The sequence below is a fragment of the Struthio camelus genome, chromosome 7 (assembly GCF_040807025.1).
Source record: "Struthio camelus isolate bStrCam1 chromosome 7, bStrCam1.hap1, whole genome shotgun sequence".
Taxonomy (NCBI): Eukaryota; Metazoa; Chordata; class Aves; order Struthioniformes; family Struthionidae; genus Struthio; species Struthio camelus.
Genome location: NC_090948.1, coordinates 43062774 through 43082763, shown reverse-complemented (window position 1 = coordinate 43082763; position 19990 = coordinate 43062774). Strand labels below are relative to the sequence as shown.

Below are 19990 nucleotides of genomic sequence, written 5' to 3'. Positions count from 1 at the left end.
CTTCTGCATTGTAGTGTCTGACTTACTGCATGAATTTTGCTAAACATAGTTTCATTTCTCACAGTAGAGCCATGCTTTATTGAAATATGCTGCCTTGAGAAATACTCTCTGGGCAAGCAGGAACATGGAGCTCAGTAACGTGGCACCGGTCTGGTTGCGGTACAGTCTAAAGGAGGGGACCAAGGGAATACATAGGGGTCAAAATTGTTTTGCCTCAGTGTTAACTACAGACTGTGTTACTTCTGCTACCTTTTTCTTCTCGTTCCATGTATCTATCTCCTTAGCAGCACCAGTTTCTTAAGATGGGTGATAGTTTGTGAGGAAGCTAACGCTGCAGGGATTGGTAGGCAAAATGCAACTGCTCCTTTTGCAGCATTTCACTAATGAATTAGGGGATCCCAAATTTCCTGTCGTCAAACATGTCAGGTGTGTTTTCCAGAAATTATTCAGATACGGTGCGCCTGTTCTGATTAATCTGCCTTCGTTTTCTGAAGAAGTGTAGCAAAGAGGTAATGGTGTTCTCCCGGAGATTTTGAACAGCCACGCTCACCTTTTGGACTTCATATTTCTGGGGTGAGATCCCTGGCAACTTACTGGAGCAAGCTTGTTCCTGTCTGGAGGCTGCACCACCACATACGTCATCCCTTTGCTGTGGGGCGCTGGCACAAGGATGCTTTGCATGTGTCTGCTTTGGACAGTGAAACCTACTTGGGCTCACGTGGACCTTTACCACAGACTCCCGTCAGAGAGGAGAGCACAGCAAAATGGTGCCAGTGTGGAGTAAGGACCGAAGCACACGCATCTTTGTCCCCTCCATCTTAGGCATACTTCATGTAAGTCAGCAACAGAGTTAAACTTCTGTGTTGTGTTGGCTTGGTAGAAGCAGACGACATCCCCACTGAAAGGGCAGCTGGGTGCCTGCGTTTCATGAGAGACTAGAACCGTGGTCTTGTCATGATGCGTGCCCAAGGTCTGCCAGTTGTCTTTCCCTGTATCAGCTAGGAGAGCTTTTGTTTTCCTTTCCTTCCTCACCTGATCAGAAAAACTGAACCCCTGTAGTCTGAGACTGTGAGAAATCTCTTAACCAGTTCTGCTCTTGAAAGACCTGTGTCTAAACAAGGATGCCTCTCTAGAATATTGCTCTCTGAGGGTGGGGTTGTTCTTCCCTCGAGTTAGTGCAATGGGGTCCAACAAATCTGGGATTGGCTTACAACCGCTTTATCATGACGGGTTCAACTTGCTTCAAGAGCTTTCCTGCAAGATACCTTAGACTTCTGTAACGATCAAAGCAATTCACCCAAACCCTGCTTTTTTACCACTTAATGATTTATTGCCTCCTTTTATTTCCCTTTCCAGAGTTGGAAAAATAACGACAGAACCAGAGGATCTCCCCTCTGAGTTTAGGTGCATGTTTGATGCCCTGGGTTACTTTTGGCTGATGTACTCTTTAAACTTAACTAATGATCACTTCTCCTGAGGCTTTACTGCTGGTTGCCCATCATAACTGCAGACACTGGTCCTAACAACGTAACCTTGCAGTTCATCACAACACACTTGAAGCACTAAAATGTTGTTCTACAAGTCATTAAAATAGTGAGAAATAGATTTTGCTGCCTTTTCCTTGGAGCATGCAGTACAAGGTGCAGGTTACCTCTGCAAACCTGTCTGCCGGTATTTTGAGGCTTGAATTGTTGTAATTGCTAATTTTCTTTTTCCCTGGGGAGAAAGATATGCTACCAAAAGCATTGCTTGCACGACTGTTTGTTTTTAGCTAATTTTGGTTCATCTCACCTTCTTCCATGCAGAGCTGGTTGTGCATGAGCAGTATGAGCTTTGCAGTAGTGAGATGAGCTGGAGAAGCAGGACTGCTCATGCAGCCCTCTGCTGGGTGATTCGGTCTCTGCCGTCGCTCCAAGATGGTTTTTTTTCCATTGCTCTTCCGCTTCATAATTCATAGGCTTGTAGGAAAATCAAGTTGGAGAGGACATCGGGAGGCCATCTGTTGCTCTGCACTGATCTTTCTCTCTTTGCTGAGAACATGCAGCTCTGTAGCTTTGAGAAGTGACAGATACTGTGATTTCGTTTTATTTTTTTTATTTTTTAGCAAAGGTGCCTTGCAATGTATTTGCAAACACTGCATTTTGACAGACGGATGGAAATACACCTTGCAGTTGCACCCTGCAGCCAGATAACCTTTCCTGGGTTAAATCCAGGAAGCAATTTTTGACAGATTTTAACACTTGCTCCAATGCCTTCTTTGTGATCCCATTTGTGCTGCTGTTCGAACAACGAGGACGTGGGTGGTTTTCCATGTGTGCTCATTTTGGCCACCCGTTAGTGCTGTCTGTGTGTGGAAGGCGCTGACATGTCCGTGCCTAGTGATTTGATCCCTTTATAGCTGGGCTTCATTCTACCTTTTAGCTAACGCAAAATCTTAGCCAGGTGAGGGGGGAAATCAAGCGTGATGCTTGAGTGTTGAAAGTAATAAATGTTACGTATGCAACAGGGAACTGATGTGTGGCTTTTTGCTGCTTTTTCAAACGATATCTGGCAAAATGTTTTTCATTTGTGTTTGCGGTGACATCTGAGGCTTTAACCCCACTTGCATTTAGTCCACAGTTACATTTAAGACACAGGATCTTGAGACGGTTTCAGGGTTCCCCATGTCTGATAATTAACCAAGTATTAGACAGCAGCAAAAATTGCCAGGATGCGGTTGCCTGGAGGTGCAGGAGGGTTGTTACTTACTCTGCGTTCCAGAATAACTTTTGGATAGCGGTTGGTGGGTATCGCTTACTGCTTCATTTCAGCCATTTCTGGGGAATAATACAGTGATGGAGAATAAAAGCATGTTTTGGAGAACTGCCTGTACTACAGTGATTTAGGAGAAAGTGATTTAAAGGTGCTTATTAATTATTGGGACCAAAAATGTGGATTATTACTTGGTGATCTGTTGGGCATCTGTTGTGTTTAGAAATGAGAATTGTTCAAGTTTTGCGTGCCTTTTTAAAAGCCCTTCTCCCATTTCGAGCTGGAGGTTTCTAAACTTTCTGTGCATGTTCTTGACAGTGTTTTCCAGCAGGAACGTCACTATTTTTTAACACAAATAGATCTTATCGCATTGCTGGGAGCAGTTTTCAGCTATGCCACAGAGCCCTCGTGGGACCCAGATGAAGCCACTCTCACGGGGTTTCTACAAGACAACGTGCTGTCTCCGAATGAGCGGTTTGCAGACACAAAAACACCATGTCGTATAGAGATGCTGGCACATCCGTCCTGGAAAATAGCTTCACACTCTGACTGGCTGTTTAGCGCATGTGCGAGGACAGGTGCTTAAGGCTGTTGAAGGATGCCACGGTCAGCCCAGCTAGTGTTGTGACTACAACAGGTTTTTGCTACACAGCTCTTTGAAGGCCTCCTCTTCTTTTTTTTCCCCCATTCCTTTTTTTGTATGTTACCACTTCTGTTTTTTTGCTTCCTTGTTGAAGTTTTAAGTTTCAAATCTACTTGCAGAAAGTGGTCCTGGGCTTCACTGACAGACCTAAAGCTGGGTTTAGCCATGTTTCCTCGTATTTCTTACAACGCTCCCTGGAGTGAAGAAGTTGAAACAGAAGCAGCAGCAGGCCTACAGCCAACAAGTCTGAAGGGAGAATGAGCAAAGGTATTTTGCTGTCTCTTGTATTCCCTTGGGAGGGCAGCCCTGAGACGAAACTAGGGAGAAATGCTTGTAGCAGGTATTGAGTGGAGAGTGTAGCCTGGGTCCTGAGAGCTCCTGTAACGCGAGATATGAGACCTTGATGCAGTCATGCTTACCTGCAGCAAAAAGACTCCTGTTGATATTTTTTTTTCCTAACAAAACCCTCCTGTACCCTGCTTAAATTGCTCAAGCCCAAATTCAGATAGCTCCAGAGAAAGGTATTTCCACAGCAAGTAACTGTGAGTGGATACTCCTGCTGCATGCAGATGGGAAAACTTCTCCCAGCTATTGGGTGGCAGATTTGACTTTACCAGAAGAATGAGAGGTCTCACAAAGTGATGCAAGGCAGCTGCACTAATACCATCTTGGGCTGGCAACCTATGCTCAAGTATTTCTCAGAAGTAGTTGAGGAGGTTCAGATCTTGATGGAAAAAATCTGAATTGCAGCGTGTGCTCCTGGAGGCAGAAGATGCTTCAGAAGGAAATCGCTGCATGTCTCAGGTATTAGGCAACCCGTAGAGAGCCCAAGAAAGATCTCATGTTACTGCTTGGTACTTCAGGGTCTGTCCGAAGTTAACTTCTGCTTTGTGGCAGCCCAGTTGCAGCCGAAAGACAGGAGGAAAGAGACCACCTAAACTGGCAGAACAAGCATGGGAACTGCCCAACTTTTGCTAACCTTTACACTGGCAATTGGACAACTGATAGTTAGCCGGGCTCGTTATTGGGCTAGCCGAGCTTACTAAACATACTCTCAGAAGCTGAGGGTTTAGCCACAGAATTTGACTCTTTCCTGACCAGGAAGCGTCTGCTGTTAATGAGGGAACTGGCTCTCGTCTGAGACTTGTGATAACCTAACGTGTATCAAAATTATGTCATGGAAAATCCACAGCAGTGTTGATGGAAGGGGCTCTGGGGTCCTCCATTTGGAACAGGACTGCCACCAGCAGTAAATCAAGGCAGCTGCGGCCTTGTCTCCTGAGCTTTGAAACGCTACAGTCAGCTTGGGAGCGGATTTGGTGGTCAATAGAGCCCGGGTAGTGCTGTCGTGGGAAGAGGCTCTCCTATTCCTCAGGCATGGACATCAGTCTAGAGCGGAAGGACACACGCTTACCTGAGAAGGGATAAAAACCATCCAGAAGATGGGAACAGGCTCAGATGCATTTTGGGTGGCTTTGAAATGCTGAGAATAACATCCTGTAAGAAGCGATGACAATATTGCCAGGTGTACATGCATCTCTGTGTGTGTTTATGCCTGGATGGGGTTGGCTAGGGTCTTTCCAGACGATTGGGAAAGCTGGAGCAAGAGTGAGGTTGTGGATCAGAGAGCTATACTCAAGCTTGGCCATGATTTTCTACCCCCCCCCCCAAATCCCCTTCAACTCCTACCCCAAATCATAGCCCTTCACCCAACACAGTTAAGTACCACTGCTTAGAGCAGGCATGTCAGTATTTTCACTGGGAAAGGTGGTAAAGAAAAGCCATGTGCTGTGGTCTGATAAGTTGCTCTACAGCATGTACCCTTGTCAAAGCCCAAGCAGGTTTTTTTGCTGACTGCTCACTGTGCAGAGCTGTTATCTCCTGTTGTCAGGCTCCTTCCGTATCCGTGCAATGGACAGGACGGCAATGGCCATTCTTTATTTAAAAAACAGCTTTATAGAAGAGGCTTCACAATCACTTTCTCCTCCTTGTAACCATGGTCCCAGGCTTTGGTGAATGTCTTGGGTCCATGTGAATAACATACCCATATTGAGAGCTGATTCTTGCTTCATTTTTCTACTACGGGACCTGGCCACAGTTGGGCAAACAGGCTTGAATCGAAGTATGTCCTCCAAGTGCTAAGGTTTGCAGTGCCCTCGAACTTGCAGACTTTGTGCAGAAGTATGCCTGCCAAAGGCCTGCTGGAGAAGTGCTCGTCGCTGCCGGTTATCTGCAGGGACTTCCCAGGTGAAATGATTTACCCCAAGCAAAACATCGGGTTGATGCAGCCATTTTCAGTGGCTGCAGAAATTCAGCCAGAAGTTCTGGCGTCACAGAAGGCGGCACAAAATGTTCCAGTTTGATAAAGAAAAGACTGGGCAATGCAGTGCTTTTTTGGAAAAAGAAAATGTCAGTTTATTCGTTACCCATCCATCCCTTTAATACACCCCAGCTGAGGCAAACAAAAAGTCAGCCAGATTATGCAGCAGATCTGTCCTCTTCCTGGCTGGGTATGTGGTGAGTTATACCAGCTGGTGGATCTCTTCTGGACTCTTTATTATGAATTTAATTGACACAAAGGCAAAAATATCTATGTGAAGCTACAGGAGGGCGAGAACAGGAGGATAAAGAAGAGCTTTCTGAAGACATTGAACACCCGACACCTTGTCCAGTGAGATGCACGAAGGATCTAAATTTTGTATGCAGAAAGCAGTGGCTGCTTCACCCTAAACACGGGGCAGGAACTGTTGGTAGAAAGTGAAGTTTTAATTACAGTGCAAATGCTTGTGTGTTTTGGCTTTGGGCCATGCATGCTGAGATGTCTCTGGTCTCCTAACCAAAATTCAATCTGGCATGTAAAAATGATGTTGTCAGGGGTACTATCCCAATGATGATAAACCACGTCAGAACAGAAGTGATCTTTTACAGAGGGCTTTTATTCTCCCAGCTAGGCTAAGGTGTTCGTTCCTTTAGTCCTCAGCCCTTAAAGCGTTGTTGTATAGTGAGAATCTAACTCAGATTTTTAACATGTGAAACCTTTTGCCGTGGTTATGCTTAGGTAGGATGTGGCAATCACAGACCACCTATTCCTGGTGGGGGCAAATTGTATCCTGGCGGTCCCCAGAAGCTGCATGCCTCTGTATGTGGTTTAGCCAAAAATGACAGCTGTAATGAGTGTTACAGCTTTAGATGACTGTCTACTGTGTGACGATGCGCTGAATCCAGGCTAAGCCGTTCTTAGCCACTGTTATGAATGGGCGGAGATGAAAGCAACTATTAAAGCTGCAGCAAACTGTGCTGTGAAACCATGTGAAGCATTATAACAGGAGTCTGAAAATGAAAGGGGAAGAACGGCAAAATGCCTCCCGGCTGAACTGCAGCTCCAAAGGAGTTTCATGTTTCCGGTTGATAGATTTTCCTCCATTAAAATCAGGGCTCTTTAGCCTTCTACGTCACTATAATTATGTCTTCTCCGGTGCATTCAGTTAAAGCCACTGAAGGCTTTGACCCACAAATTAAGTAATCCCATATCTAATCATAAGCAAGTACGTTTGAAAGGGAAGCGTTTTCTCAGAAACCCCATGGACTGCAGTTTATTTTCATGATCTTCTCCAGTGACTGCCTAACTGAACAATCGGCGATGAGATTGCTAAGGGTTGAAGCGTTCTGCCTTAATTATCCAGGTGCCCTTTATGCTTGACAGTTGGAAACTGCATGCACAATTACCAGGTTGTTCCACTAGATATTCCTGTAGTTTTGTGCTGGTTTTAAAGGGAAATGAGACGTTGGCACTGCTTGGGTGTCTTGGTTGTTTTTGCTTTACTGACAATTTTCCCTTGCAGTGAAGCAGGCAATAGTGAAGCACCACTGATGGAGCGTTATGTTCTTCTCCTCTGCAGTCCATGAGAAGGCCTATGCTACAATGAATTCAGGACTGAAGAGAGGATCAACAGAAAAGAAGGAGAAGCAAAGGAACAGAATGGAAGAAAAAGTACTCTGCTTATTTAGCCTCTCTTGTGACTTGGCTTAAATTTGAGTTTTCAATGGAAAGAACATCTGGAAGGTCAAGGGCACGCGGGAAACCCTTGGTGTCCAGCATGTACCTTCCATGTGTGTCTCTTCTGAGATTTACCCATTACCTTTCCTGCACACCAACATCTGAAGATCAGGACTGATGGATTTGGTTTCAGAAGTTTTATGGAGAAGATTGGGGTCTCATGTGAATCTATAAAGGAAGAGCCTGGTTTCTGTATGGTCCAAGCTCTGACGGCTTTCACAGAACAGGTTTTGAGAGAGCTGTCTAAGAGGTCAGGAAACACTGTTGCTGGGCCTGCTGATTTCAAAGCAAAAATGTGATAGATGGAGAAAAAGGTCTGTAGTCTGAAATGATCTGGTTATCTGTGGGAGTTATTCCAAAGCAGTAGATACATGTGAGGTGGGAGGATCAAAATACCATTCCCCAGTCATCCTCTTTCTTAGAAAGCATTTATTAGCATGTGCTTCGTGCGTTTTCTCCTGTGTTTTATCAATGACTCTACCCTATAGAGGGAATTTACGTTTTGACATCATCTGTGACTTCTTCCCTTTGAAGGGCAGGGGTGGATGGTGGTTACAGAGTAGGTTTTGGCATCGGAGTTGAGCAGCCGTTCCCTAGGCCACTGGTGTGCTCATTGAGCAAGGTATCGATGTTGAATAACTCGCACAACGTGCAAAATAGCTGAGATCCCAACGGATTTATGTGACACAGTGTTCGTGAAACCCATCAGCATCCTTGGACTACATGGCCTATTTCAATTCAAGGTACCGTTAGTGAGAAAAAAAAAAGTGTGTTTTATGTTAATTGGGACAAAGGAGGGTTAAGTTATTGTAAAAGAGCTGATTCTTCTGTGTAAAAGCTCTGGGAATTCAAGCATCCGACTTTCCCCTTGGAAGCCAAAGTGATAGCCTCTTGGCCTTGGAAAAGGATCTAATAGTTGGTAAGTGGAGGGGATGTGGTTTTGCTTTGGAAAGGGAGAAAAGCTAAAAAAAAAAAAAAGTACAGAGCAGAAAGGGAAGCAAATGATTACTTTGTTTAAATCTTTTAAAGCACAATTACTTAATTCCCTCTAAAATAATATATAGAGAGATTGTTTTAAATGCTATTTTGTGATGATTTAGAAGCACAACCTTCATTGTATAAGGAAGTATATGTATGTGAAGTCTATTTATATTTACTGAATTTTTTCTTTATGCTCAGCTTTGCCTGAGAGTTTAAATGGGGTGATTAATAGCAAGTGGCTTTAGAAGATTTTCTTTTTTTAATTAAAAGTTCGTTAACGGAGTCCTTTGAACATCTCGAAATACATGAAATGCTTGTAACAATGGAAAATACTGACCAATTTATCCTGTGAAGTTTCCTTATATGGCTTACCTACAAAGTTGCTCCATAACTGCGTTGTTTAATCCCATTGAGTGAGAGGATTCACACTCTTGGGCATGTTAGCTGTGAAATCTTTTCAAACAGTCAAATAACTGCACCCAAATTGCCCTGGACAGCACTCTCACACTGCAAGAATTCAAGAGCATCCATGAGGAGAAGTCAAAGCAAACTCAGGTTTTCCTGTGCTGAATGCAAGTTTCCTTGCATGAGCCACTCAGATGATAGTGTCAAAGAAAGTAGATTTGCACCAGCCTTGCTAATTTGTCTGAAAGTGGTCCCCAACATTGGTGCTATGTTACAAGAGAAATTCCTGCCCTGTTTCTAGTTACTAGTCGTATCCGGGACGAGTACAAATTGCTATCTTGTTGTGTGATAGCAGTAGCAGGTAGAAGCTCTTTTTTAGTATTAAAATATAACCTTCTTTGGTCTCATTTGGCCTGAAATGAGAAGAGGAAGAAATTAGAAGACCTCCCTAATCTTGGGAAGGAGTGTGGGTTGATCTTTTGTCTGTGAGAAGGTGACGTCACATGTTATGATGTGATACTCACTCGGACTGGTGTGTAGGGGCAGGGCCATCCAGGCAGCACCAGGCAAAGACCTCACCACATCATTTTCCTAGGGCTATGACCATTTAACACAGTAGGATCCTCTGCTAGCAGCATCTGAAAGGGTAACATGTCCCCTGCACTTCTTCCCATCCCAAAATAGAGCATAAATTCAAGGGCATCCTGAGCCCTCTGAAGGCGATTACGTGCTGCTTCCCAGGCTCTGGTTTCCTTCCAGCTTGGATCAGCAGAGTTAGAAAGCTCGACTATCAGCATTCAGGAAATGTTCAACATTTCCTGCCAACTGGTCCGTGACAGGACAGTATCTATTTTTGAGTGAGGTTCATTGTTTGGGGTGGGTGCTCCAGAGTTGCTGCTCTGGCTTCAGCATTGTCCCCCCTCCAGTGGGAGCACTGTCCTTGCTTGTGGTGGTTGTGTCAGTGACTTATCTGACCTGGTGGACGTGAGGTGCAGGGAGAGTTTCTTCTGAGAAGTGGTGGAAGCATTTCCGAAACTGGTCCTTTCTTAGCAGCCCGACAGCTCGAAGGTACTGTGGGATACCTGTTGCACTGCCACTTGCTGACCTTCTCTGTGTGCTCAATAGACGTCCTCCTGGTCATCGCCTTGGCAATCCACCTTCCTGTACGAGCACAAGCCAGTGCCTCCAAGGCAGGCAGGAGGAGTCCGGATGGGGTAAACCAAGCACTTCAGCAAGTTTTACCAAGTCTTTGCAGTCTGGAGAGTCCACTATCTGTACCAAAAATCGTGCTCTTTCTGCCATCCTGAGCCAGGGCAAGTGGACATGGTCACACCACCTGGGTGAGGTAGGGATCTGTGGGGGCCTCATGGCATAACTACTCTGAACAGTCTTTTATAAGATCTTCCTCAAAATGTATCCTGAGGTGGCATGAAACTCCCCCTCTACCCTCAACAAGTGGGTTGGCTATCAGTTCTTTACAGAGTTACGGAGCTGCAGTGAGGGCTTTTCTTAACGTCTTTGCGTTTTGTGGGGTGAGATTGGAAGGATGAGCCATAACTACACCAACTGTTCAAAATTCAATTTCTTAAAGATTCATTATGACCTAGCAAATACACCCCCTTAGAAAAAAGTCCTTGCTCTTCTTGCCAACATACAACCTACTCCTGTATCCTGTTGGCTCCTCTCTGGCTGGGGGACACTCATCTATCAGCAGTGTGACAGTCTGCTCATGGTTGTGTCAAACATGGCTCTTCAGTTACCTCCAGGGCCGGTGCAGAATTTGGGGCAGCCTTGCCATTTTCTCTACTCACACCAAGCCCCAAAGCTAAGTATTACTACTCAGCCGTTGCCTGCAATGGAAGAAAGTCCGGGTAGGTAACTATTGCTCTTTGCAAGGGTTGGTGTGCGCTCCTTGTGCAAGCGGAGAGACTGCAACACGTGTAAAACCATCCTGCTCCTCGAGCCTCATACTTTCATAGCGTCATGGCTGGGTAGACCTGTGTGGTACTCTGCATCAGGGTGAATCATTCCAAGCTAAATTGCAGCTGTTTGTCCAAGGTGAAAATGTAAGATGCTTCTTAAGAAAGACGAGAAACTAAGATGAAGTGTGCTGGCTCGGTGTAGGGATAGATCAAGAAAAACTGGTCTGGTTAGCACACGTGACTGTGATTTCACACCCAGGTCACGTCCTGGAGCAATGCAGCCACACTTGTGCTGCTCTTTGCGTGAGCTAGTGAGTTCAGAGGACATGCTTGATCAGGGGTTCAGTCCTACCCTGATCAGTCCTACTGCCCTGAGAGCACAGTCCAGTGATGAAGTTCTTGTACGCACTTGGAAGAGCGGAGGAGCTGCATCTCTATTTGTGCAGAGCTGATGGAAGTTGCTGGGCTGATAAATGCACAACCGTGCTCAGGGGTCAGCTCACATCCAGCGCTGTGCCTGAGCCAGCGCGTGCTCCCTGGGGCCAGGCATGGCAGGGACCACACAGAGCCTCTCACAAATCGGTGGGCCCAGGGCTGGATTTAGTAAACCTTGCTGGTGCTGAGCTGGCCTGCTGCAGAGCCAGCTGGGTCTCTCCTGGGCTCCTGTGTCCAGATGTTCCCCCTAAGTAGGATATTCCTGACAGCGCAGAACTCCCCAGGGGGTGTCTTTCATCCCATAGGGCAAAACAGATTGGTTTCAGTCAGTGGCAGGGGCACTAAGTTTCTTCAGTATCGCAGCAAGGAGATAACGTATCAGAAAGTCTTACTTATCCCCACCAGCCAGTCCAAAAACTGCTGAGTCAAAAGGAGATACTGAACAGGACCTTGGAAAGATAGCTCAGGTTCCATGTGCTCGGCACTAGCTGGGATATTAACCCCTTGAATTAGGGGGTGCGAGAGAAATGGTGGCAAAAAGAGGAAGACCAAATCTCCTGTGATGTTTGGCTAATGGAAAGCGGAGTGTGACAGAAGATGTTGGAGGTGGTCCCAGGCTTAAATTCCCCCTGAAACGTGTGGGAGTTTGGGGAGCTGGGGGAAGCAACGGCATAATGCTCATGGGGGTCTTTCATCCCTGCCACAAACAAGGGCAAGCAGCTACCCTCCCAGGGGTGGGATGGGACCCTTTGTGCTGGGGATGAGCAAACCACCAAAACTCTGTGGACAAAGCATGCTTTAGCAGCTGGTTAATTCCTGCCTGATGGAATCAACCTGTGACCCAGAAAACCGACGGAAAAAGCAAATACGCTTAAAACCTGAGAGTATGTTCCCACATTCAAGTTTGCCTTCTAAAAAAACTGGAAATCTTAGAGACTGACCTTCCACAGAGACTAGGCGACCTGGCCAGATGGGAAGAAGAGGCCAACCCAAAGGCAGGTCGAGCTATGCTGAAGCAAAGAAAAGGGAGGAAGCCTTATTTCCAAATTTCTAGTCCACCACAACTGACCAGGGCAGTCCCAGAAAGGTTATTTTAGGGAGATAGGTACTGTTCATGATTTAAAATAAATGTATTGAAAAATTCCACTTCCTTTTGTGATAAAAAGTATTGATCTGTTTCTTCTTATCTTGTGCAGTGCCTGACTCACAGGGCTATAGCAGCAATAAAGCCAGTTTTCAAGCTGTGAGATGGTCCTTTAGACCTTAGGACATGCAAGGAAGCTCAGATACAAACAGAATTGAACGTACTGAAGCCATATATCATCCAGAGTAGAGAAATCGCTAATAAGTTGTGCTACAAGGTAAGTTTGCATAAGACTTCTTAGTGCTAGATGTTGCCATTTTTATTATTATTTCAGCAGTTTAATCACTTACATAAGTGAGTAGCGTGCAGGCATGTTTAAGGATGGTGCTGTGATATTGTTTGTCTGGATGGGTTGTTGCACGACGTGGCTGGCTGCCAAGCTTGCGCTTCCAGAGTAAAATGCAAAATCAAAAAGGGGAGGGAGGAAATTCATAATATTTGATGTGATGCTACTATAAAACTTGGTGAAATTGAGCAACGCTCACAATTGCTTTATCTTACTATGGTGAAACAAGCTGATAGAAAGAGCATCTATAGGAAATCTGAGCGAGCAGCTGGCTCAACTGGTGATGTTGTTTCTTGTCGCCACCTTTCCAAGACCATAGATGCTTTTCTCAGCGATTGTCTCCTGCTGCTCGGTTGTTTCCAGGGCATATCACCTTTGGGGAATAGCCTGTTGACATAAGCTGAAGGGATAGGGTGCTTTGCCAAGACTGGTGCCGACCCATTGGAAGTCAGTAGTTACCTCCTGGAAAAGTAGAGACTCAGCTCTGCCTCACTCTTCCTTTTCCAACGGCATGCCCATCCTTCCTCATTTCCACTCCTATGACATGATCATAGAATTGAATCACAGACTAATTCTGTCTGGAGGCACCCCCCTGGCCGGGGGTCTCCACTCTGACCCCAGCTCACAGTAGGGCCAACATCCCAGCTACAGCAGGTTGCTCAGGGCCATGTCCAGGCGAGTCTGGATAATCCCCGAGGGTGGAGGACCCCCCCCCCCCCCACTTCTTTCAAACAAGAACCTAAACCTTTGGAGGAGGACAGATATGTGGTTCAGTTATGGGCAGAAATGTGCAAAGAAGTGGGATCTGCGGTCAGTCTTAGTTACTAACACATCTAAGGATGCATGAAAGCAGCCAAAGCTGTTTTAAAGGCTTATTTCTATAGTGGACATACAAGTGCAAGAAGGGCAAAAGGCATATCCTTGATACAAGTGCCAGTTCCACCAGGGAAACCTGAAATCCTTAATGCAAATCTCAGATGCCAGAGCAGGACAAAGAGGAAGTCACTGTGGTTTTTTTTTTTTTAACACAGGGGAAAATAGCATATTTCCCCGTAGCCTTACTTTGAATAACTTTGTTGTTAATGTTTAAAGATAAATAAACCTGTGTCTGAGGTAGAAGAACGATATGCAAACATCTAATCCAAAGAGCTTAGCGTCTGATGAAAAAAGCTAGCATCTAAAAGTAGCGTCTTATCGTGGAAAGCTGTGACGCCCTCTGATTATAAATGGTTGCACTGCTCACAGGACGGATACTGGCAGGTCCTCCAGCAATCTGTCCCCATGTGTTTGAGCAGATGCACCACACCTAGGATGGAGGGGTGTCCTTCCCTGGGTGCTTTGCTCTCAGTGCTGCTACTGGTCTGGGGGAAATTAGGGTTCTCGTTCAGAGACGTCTTATAGTTTGCGTTGTATCACAGGCAATTCTGAGGAAGGGAGAAACATGCTGTGTTCCTAAAATGTGTGGGTCTGGGTTTTTATTATAATGGTAGGATGGAAAAATCACAACCACTGTTTTTTTTCTAGCTGGGTATGTGTTTGTTTTGTACTGAGTGACCTGTGTTCCCTAAATTAATATCACCATCATCATCATCATAATTGTCTTGTGATGTGCTCCGAGCATGAGCAGCAGAAATGCTATCAGGTCTCAGGCTGCAATCTCTCTCTCAGCTGCTATACAGGGTCTGGTGGAAGATTTGACTTTATTTAAAAGATTTGCGGACTTGATTTGTGTTATTTTTATTTATATTTATTTTATTTGTGGAATTTATTTAACAGATTTCTTCAAATGAGTCAGCAAAGTGTTCGCAGAAACTTGGGTTTGGTTATTCAGGCATTCTCCCTGTCCTAGCAGGTGTCACGACAGGAGACAGCATAGCTCTTTGGAGATGCGTTTTTGCTCTCCAAAAATCACTGTCACTGCTTTCCACTCCTATCACTGCATGCTAACCGTCCTGCCACGAGCCCTGGGCAGGTCAGAAGCATGGGTTGGAGGGTGGCGACACAAACCAGCACCCAGCGAGCGCGCGCAGCTCTTTGCGGGTGTGATCTGAGACTGCACTAGGTGTGACATGCCCGATCTCAGGGGGTTGTCCCCGCTGCCTTTCATATGGCCTCCTTTCTGTTTTCACAGTGTTTTCTCCCACCATGTGTGGAAGGTCCAAGTGCTCCTTATCCATCCTGGAGGTGGTACTCATCGTTTTCCTGACGCTGATGACGGCGGTCACCGTGGTGCTGCTTATCCTCCACTTTCTCCCTAGGGAAAGAGTCTCTGCCGAAGGCAAGCTGGGATGTTTCAACCTCTCCATCACATCCTGCTCCAGTTGCTTGAAATCTAGAGGGTTTGTTGGGGTGGAGGGTGCTGCACAATAAGGGCTGTGGAGGAGCAGGAGTATCTGGTTGCTTTGTAAAGCAGCAGTGGCCAGAAACCCTTTTTGGGGTCAGAGAGATCCCAGGCTGCTGTCCCTTGTGCAAAAACACTGCCACAGAAAGCCCTACCTCAGAGACTGTACGGATAAATAGATGCAGCAGGGATGGACAGACAAAAAAGGCAGATTGCATTGAAACAAGTCCTCCCCTCCCACTGCTGCACAGCAGAGGTGAAATAAAATCTGTCCCCCCCTGTCAGGCGACGTCCGTCACCTGAAGATAACCGTCCCACACTGAAATAACAGCAGAGTGGTGTCTCGTTCCTGAATTACTCGAGGAGCTGAGCATTTAAAAATCAGGAGGAGGCAATGTTTGTATGAATCTGAATGTTACCCCAGTTACTCACACTGCCCCACTCAAGGGTGATATGATATAGGCATGGCATGACCATGGGACCAGCAGCTAGACCTTGTTAGGCCACTTTCACCTGAAGCAGATTGCTTTTTTAGAAGACTCAAAAATGTATTTTAAAAAAATCAAAACGGGTTATGAGGCTCGCATCTCTCAGAGAAACGAGAAAGCTCTTACCTAAGGGGCAATTCTGCACTTTCTGTTCATTTCTAAGTTGCAGGATCATGTTGTCCTTGAGCAATGTGCCCAGTGCAATATTTTAAATTAGCGGGCTACAGCTAGAGAGTTACTGGGTAACTGCTGAGCATTTGTAGTTGTCTCTGTGGGTGTGATGTGCGTGATCCTCTTGCACAGCCCTGGCCCGTTGCTTCTGCTTGCTCTCGCAGCAGGAGCATGGTGGCCAAACACAAGAGCATCTCTCCAGGCTGCATTTTGGGGGCCCTGCTGCAGATGCATGGCCTCAAGGCAGGGTGGGGTAGAGTATTCACAAGGACGTTTTCCAACTTCTTTCCCTCTCCCTGCTCTGCAGAAGGGGATCCAGAGAGCTCCTTGCTCCGGGTACAACACCAAGGAACTTCCTAGCAGTTGCAATACCATCACAGCCCACTTAGACCTCCAACCCCCCCCACTCCTTACCCGGCATAGGAAAGTTGAGTGTTGGGAACATCCTGCCCAGGGTAACACTCAATTCACTTCTAATATATCCAGAGATAAAAGCTCAAAGAAAAACATCTGTTAGGAAGTTTTAGCTGTTTCCACGTGATAAGAACTCTTTCCTAGAGCAAGAGGTTTCCCTTGCTTCTCAGGATGGATGTGGAATCGCCTTACATGTCAGGAACGGTAAATTCCAAATTCTTAATTTTAATCTCCTATCAGACAGAGTTCACACTTTCCTCACAGTTCTGTGTTGGAACACGTTAAAAAGCTTTTCATGAGTGATTCCCCTCTGTATCTTAGCTATGAAGGGAAGAGGTGGTATAACAGCAGTTTTAACAGATAACCCTGTTCATTCATGCCTGTTTAAGAGAGAGAAATATCTGGGACTTGTATGATCAGTTTGCAGCATATGTGAGAACTTCAACTCTCCTCTGTTTTAAGTAACAGCCTAAGAAAGGCCATACTGGGAAGACGAAGCATCCCATTATCCCACTACCCTATCTTTAAAAGCAGCCAGCATCAGATGACTGGGGAAGACTGTAAGAACAAACAAAGCACGTACAAATATTTTCCCACAGTGTTATCTTAGCCTCCATTAATTTGTGGCTCTGGGACTTCCTGAGGCAGAGAGAAGTTCTTTTTAAACTTTTTTATTAAATAGCCCTCAGTGATTTTTCTTCCATGACTTTTTCCAGATGCTTTGCCCATCCTGCAGAAGGAATTCCACACATTCATGATGGGTGGGAGGAGACAGAGTTTCCTCTGCGAGGCCTTTTCCTTGCTGTTTGTATGGAAGCTGCTGGGGAGCTTTGCTTTGCCCGTCTCTGAACTTGTGTCTACTCTTCTGTGCCCCTTTTTTGAGCCCAGGGCACCAGCGCTGCACACAGGAAGTGCTGCAAGCCCAAGGGATTTACACACTGACAGAAGGATGTGCCCTACTTTGTTCTCTAGTCCTTTCCTGATAGTTCCTGACATGCTCCCCCCGCTTTCTTTCTCTGCTACTAAGCTGAAGTTTTCATGAAAATAGCTATTACACCCCAGGGGCTGCATGATAATGGTGAGCTCAGAGAATTTCATCTTCTGCAAGGTTAGGCTCATCTTCTCCCGGCAATGAATTACTGCGCATTTTACAGAGCCCAGTGACTCTGTCTTGTGAGCTCCCTCTGCAAGTCTTCACGGCTAGCTTTGCTACCCTGAATACTTTAGCAGTGTCAGCAAGCTTTATCTCTTTGTTATAGGATTACACAGTGAAGCCCCCTTCTAGGTCATTTACGACTGTGCCCAAGGGCAGAGGATGCAGAGGTCCCTTTGTGACCCCCCCCAACTCACTGTGAGCTGGAATGGTCCCCTCCTGTCCTCCCTTTCTTGTCCCTTGCTGGGTTACTCATCCATCCCAAGCCCTTCCCTCCTGACCCTTGCCAGTGCAGCTTCTGTAAGAAGCCATTTGGAAGGTAGACAATATCGGGCAGATCCCCCTGTCTACAGGCCTGCTGAGTCCTTCAGTAGACTTGTTAGGCATACTTTGCCTTTAAAAAAGTCGTATTGACGCTTCCCCCCCTCCAGAATTCTGCTTGTTCACGTGTCCACTAATCTATTCTTACTATAGATCCCAGTCAACCAACATCAACTCAGAACCCGTCAGCTGGTGGCTCAGGAAGCTACTTGATAGGTGTAGGTCGAGCTGACTGCACAGGGCCTGTTGCAGAAATTCCTTTGGTACGTACAGGGAATCGAGCATGGGATCTGTGAAATGCTGGTTTTCATCTTATTCTGCATATTCTTTGCAGAACTTTTGGCTTAGAGACTCTGCCTTACCAAATAGTTGTCTTTAACTAGTAGGTGAACTTTCTTGCAATCATGGGACAAGATAGTTGCACCTTTGAATTCATGCACTGCTATTGAATGACTCAACCATCTGCTCATTGAGAGAGGATGCCATTCTTAATCTGGCAGCTCTACTGTGACTTCAGTCGCAAATAATCAAGTGTTTGTATTAATCAATTGCTACACAAGAAAAATGATAAAATTGCAGAGTATTTCTGCAGGACTGCATCACACTTCTAGACCGACTGGTTTCTGCATATATTAAAAGCTAAAAAAGAACTAGCATATGACCGTACTTTCAATGGTTGGATATGATTCCCTTGATCCTCTGTAAATCTACTTAGAAATACATAAACAAACGAATATGTAGCTCAATATTTTGGTCACATAGGCCTGACGGACCTCTTCCCTTCCAGATGGGTTTTGCCAAGGCTGACCAGGTGGGTGGTGGGCTTCTCACACGACTCTACAGCCGAGCTTTCATTGTGGCAGAGCCTGGTGATTCCAAACGAGTAGTGTTCGTCAGTGCTGACATAGGAATGGTATCTCAGAGGCTGAGGCTAGAGGTACGTGGATGGAAACAAGCAATCTGCACGATCTGATTTTATTCTATGTTGTCACTGCTATTACCGTTAATGCTGTAGTCATTGCTAAATAATAACGAACGTGCTAGCATGTTGTCCAGTTTGCTTTCTCATCTCCTTGCTCCAGACACTTGAAGCTGTGCTACCTCTTTGCCTCTGCTACTGAGCCTACACTTTGACAGTGCTTTTTTTAACTGGGACCCTTATCATGAATGCACGTGGCACTCAGTGGCTGCGTAATTCTGGATTTCTAGCAGCACTAAGGGAGGGAAAGAGAATGGCAGAGAAGCGGGGACTTGTTGGCTGATTTGGGATTGCCTGTAAGTTTTCCATAGGTGTCTTCACTTACAAGATTCAATTATTGTAAGGCTGTTACCAAGCCGATACTAAAATCCACCAGTGTGGGCGTATCATGGAGAAAGAGAAGAATGGGGAGTCGGATGCGAGGTTACTATTTTTGTGTGCAAAGGCTGATACAGATCTCTGCAGTTCTGGGGCATGAAAAAGGGTCTGTAGGGTTACCTCCTTCTTCTTAGGTGCTCAAGGCATTGAAGAGCAAGTATGGTGAGCTGTACCGACAGGACAACGTCATTCTCAGTGGCACCCACACGCATTCAGGGCCTGCTGGCTATTTCCAGTACACTCTCTTCTGGATAACTAGCAAGGGACTAATCAGACCGTCCCTTCAGGCTATTGTGAATGGCATTGTAAAGGTAGGTGTTTCTGCTCCATTGAAATGAGATCCTGTAAACATGAGAAAGACAATGGGAAGATGTCTTCACGACTAATGGAGCTCTTGCTGGGATATTCATCATAGCAGCTCCAAACACTATGATCTTAGAACACACTCGGAGACAGGTTTGTGTTTACCAATGAAATCAGGTCAGTAAACAAAAGTCTTGAAGTATTTCTTTAGGAAATGATGATTCTTATTTATTTCAAAATATTGCTCTTTATACTCATCACTTTCTGGAATTTTACCCTGTTAAAAAGGAAAAAAAAAATCCCCTAAATTAGCATGATAACACTTGGGATTGGGATGGAGGGAGAGAGAGAGAGACAGAGAGACAGAGAGAGAGAGGGGGCACAGGTCCAGATAGGTTCCAGATAATCTCACGTAGGCCTTATGATTGATCCCCTTTCCTGTGCAAAGGCTAATATTCCCCGCTTTCCTAATTTTCAGAGTATTGATATAGCACACCAGAACATGAAGAAAGGAAGGCTTTTTATAAACAGAGGCACTGTAGAAAACAGTCAGATCAACAGAAGCCCTTACTCTTACCTCCAGAATCCAGCATCTGAACGAAGCAGGTAAAGGCTCTTCCAATGGGAAAGAAACAGAGCCCTGAAAGGGGCTCTCTGCTCAGGTCCCTAACCCAGCTGTGGCTATTTCTGGTCATCCATAGGATGGTTCAAAACGTGGACTGCAAAAGCATGACGCTGTCACCATCCTGGGTGCTTGAGTGTCTGCTCCCCATTAAAATGGGTTGTACGAAGGGGCCTGAAAGTTGTGGTTGGCTAAG

General features: G+C 45.7%; 1 protein-coding gene across 2 annotated transcripts in view; it reads left to right on the top strand.

Annotated features, from left to right (window-relative positions):
* The first annotated feature begins 11160 nt into the window (after positions 1-11160).
* Positions 11161-19990, top strand: part of LOC104144903 (neutral ceramidase) — a 28493-nt gene continuing 19663 nt past the window's right edge. Inside the window, exons 1-7 of one of the 2 annotated variants that reach the window (XM_068951061.1) lie at positions 11161-11252; positions 12391-12555; positions 14756-14902; positions 17666-17775; positions 18300-18449; positions 19004-19180; positions 19651-19778. In XM_068951061.1, the coding sequence (XP_068807162.1) occupies positions 14770-14902; positions 17666-17775; positions 18300-18449; positions 19004-19180; positions 19651-19778 (698 nt within the window). In that variant the 5' untranslated portion in view covers positions 11161-11252; positions 12391-12555; positions 14756-14769. Of the gene's footprint in view, positions 11253-12390; positions 12556-14755; positions 14903-17665; positions 17776-18299; positions 18450-19003; positions 19181-19650; positions 19779-19990 lie in introns of those variants that run through there. The other variant, XM_068951062.1, reaches the window with a different exon arrangement.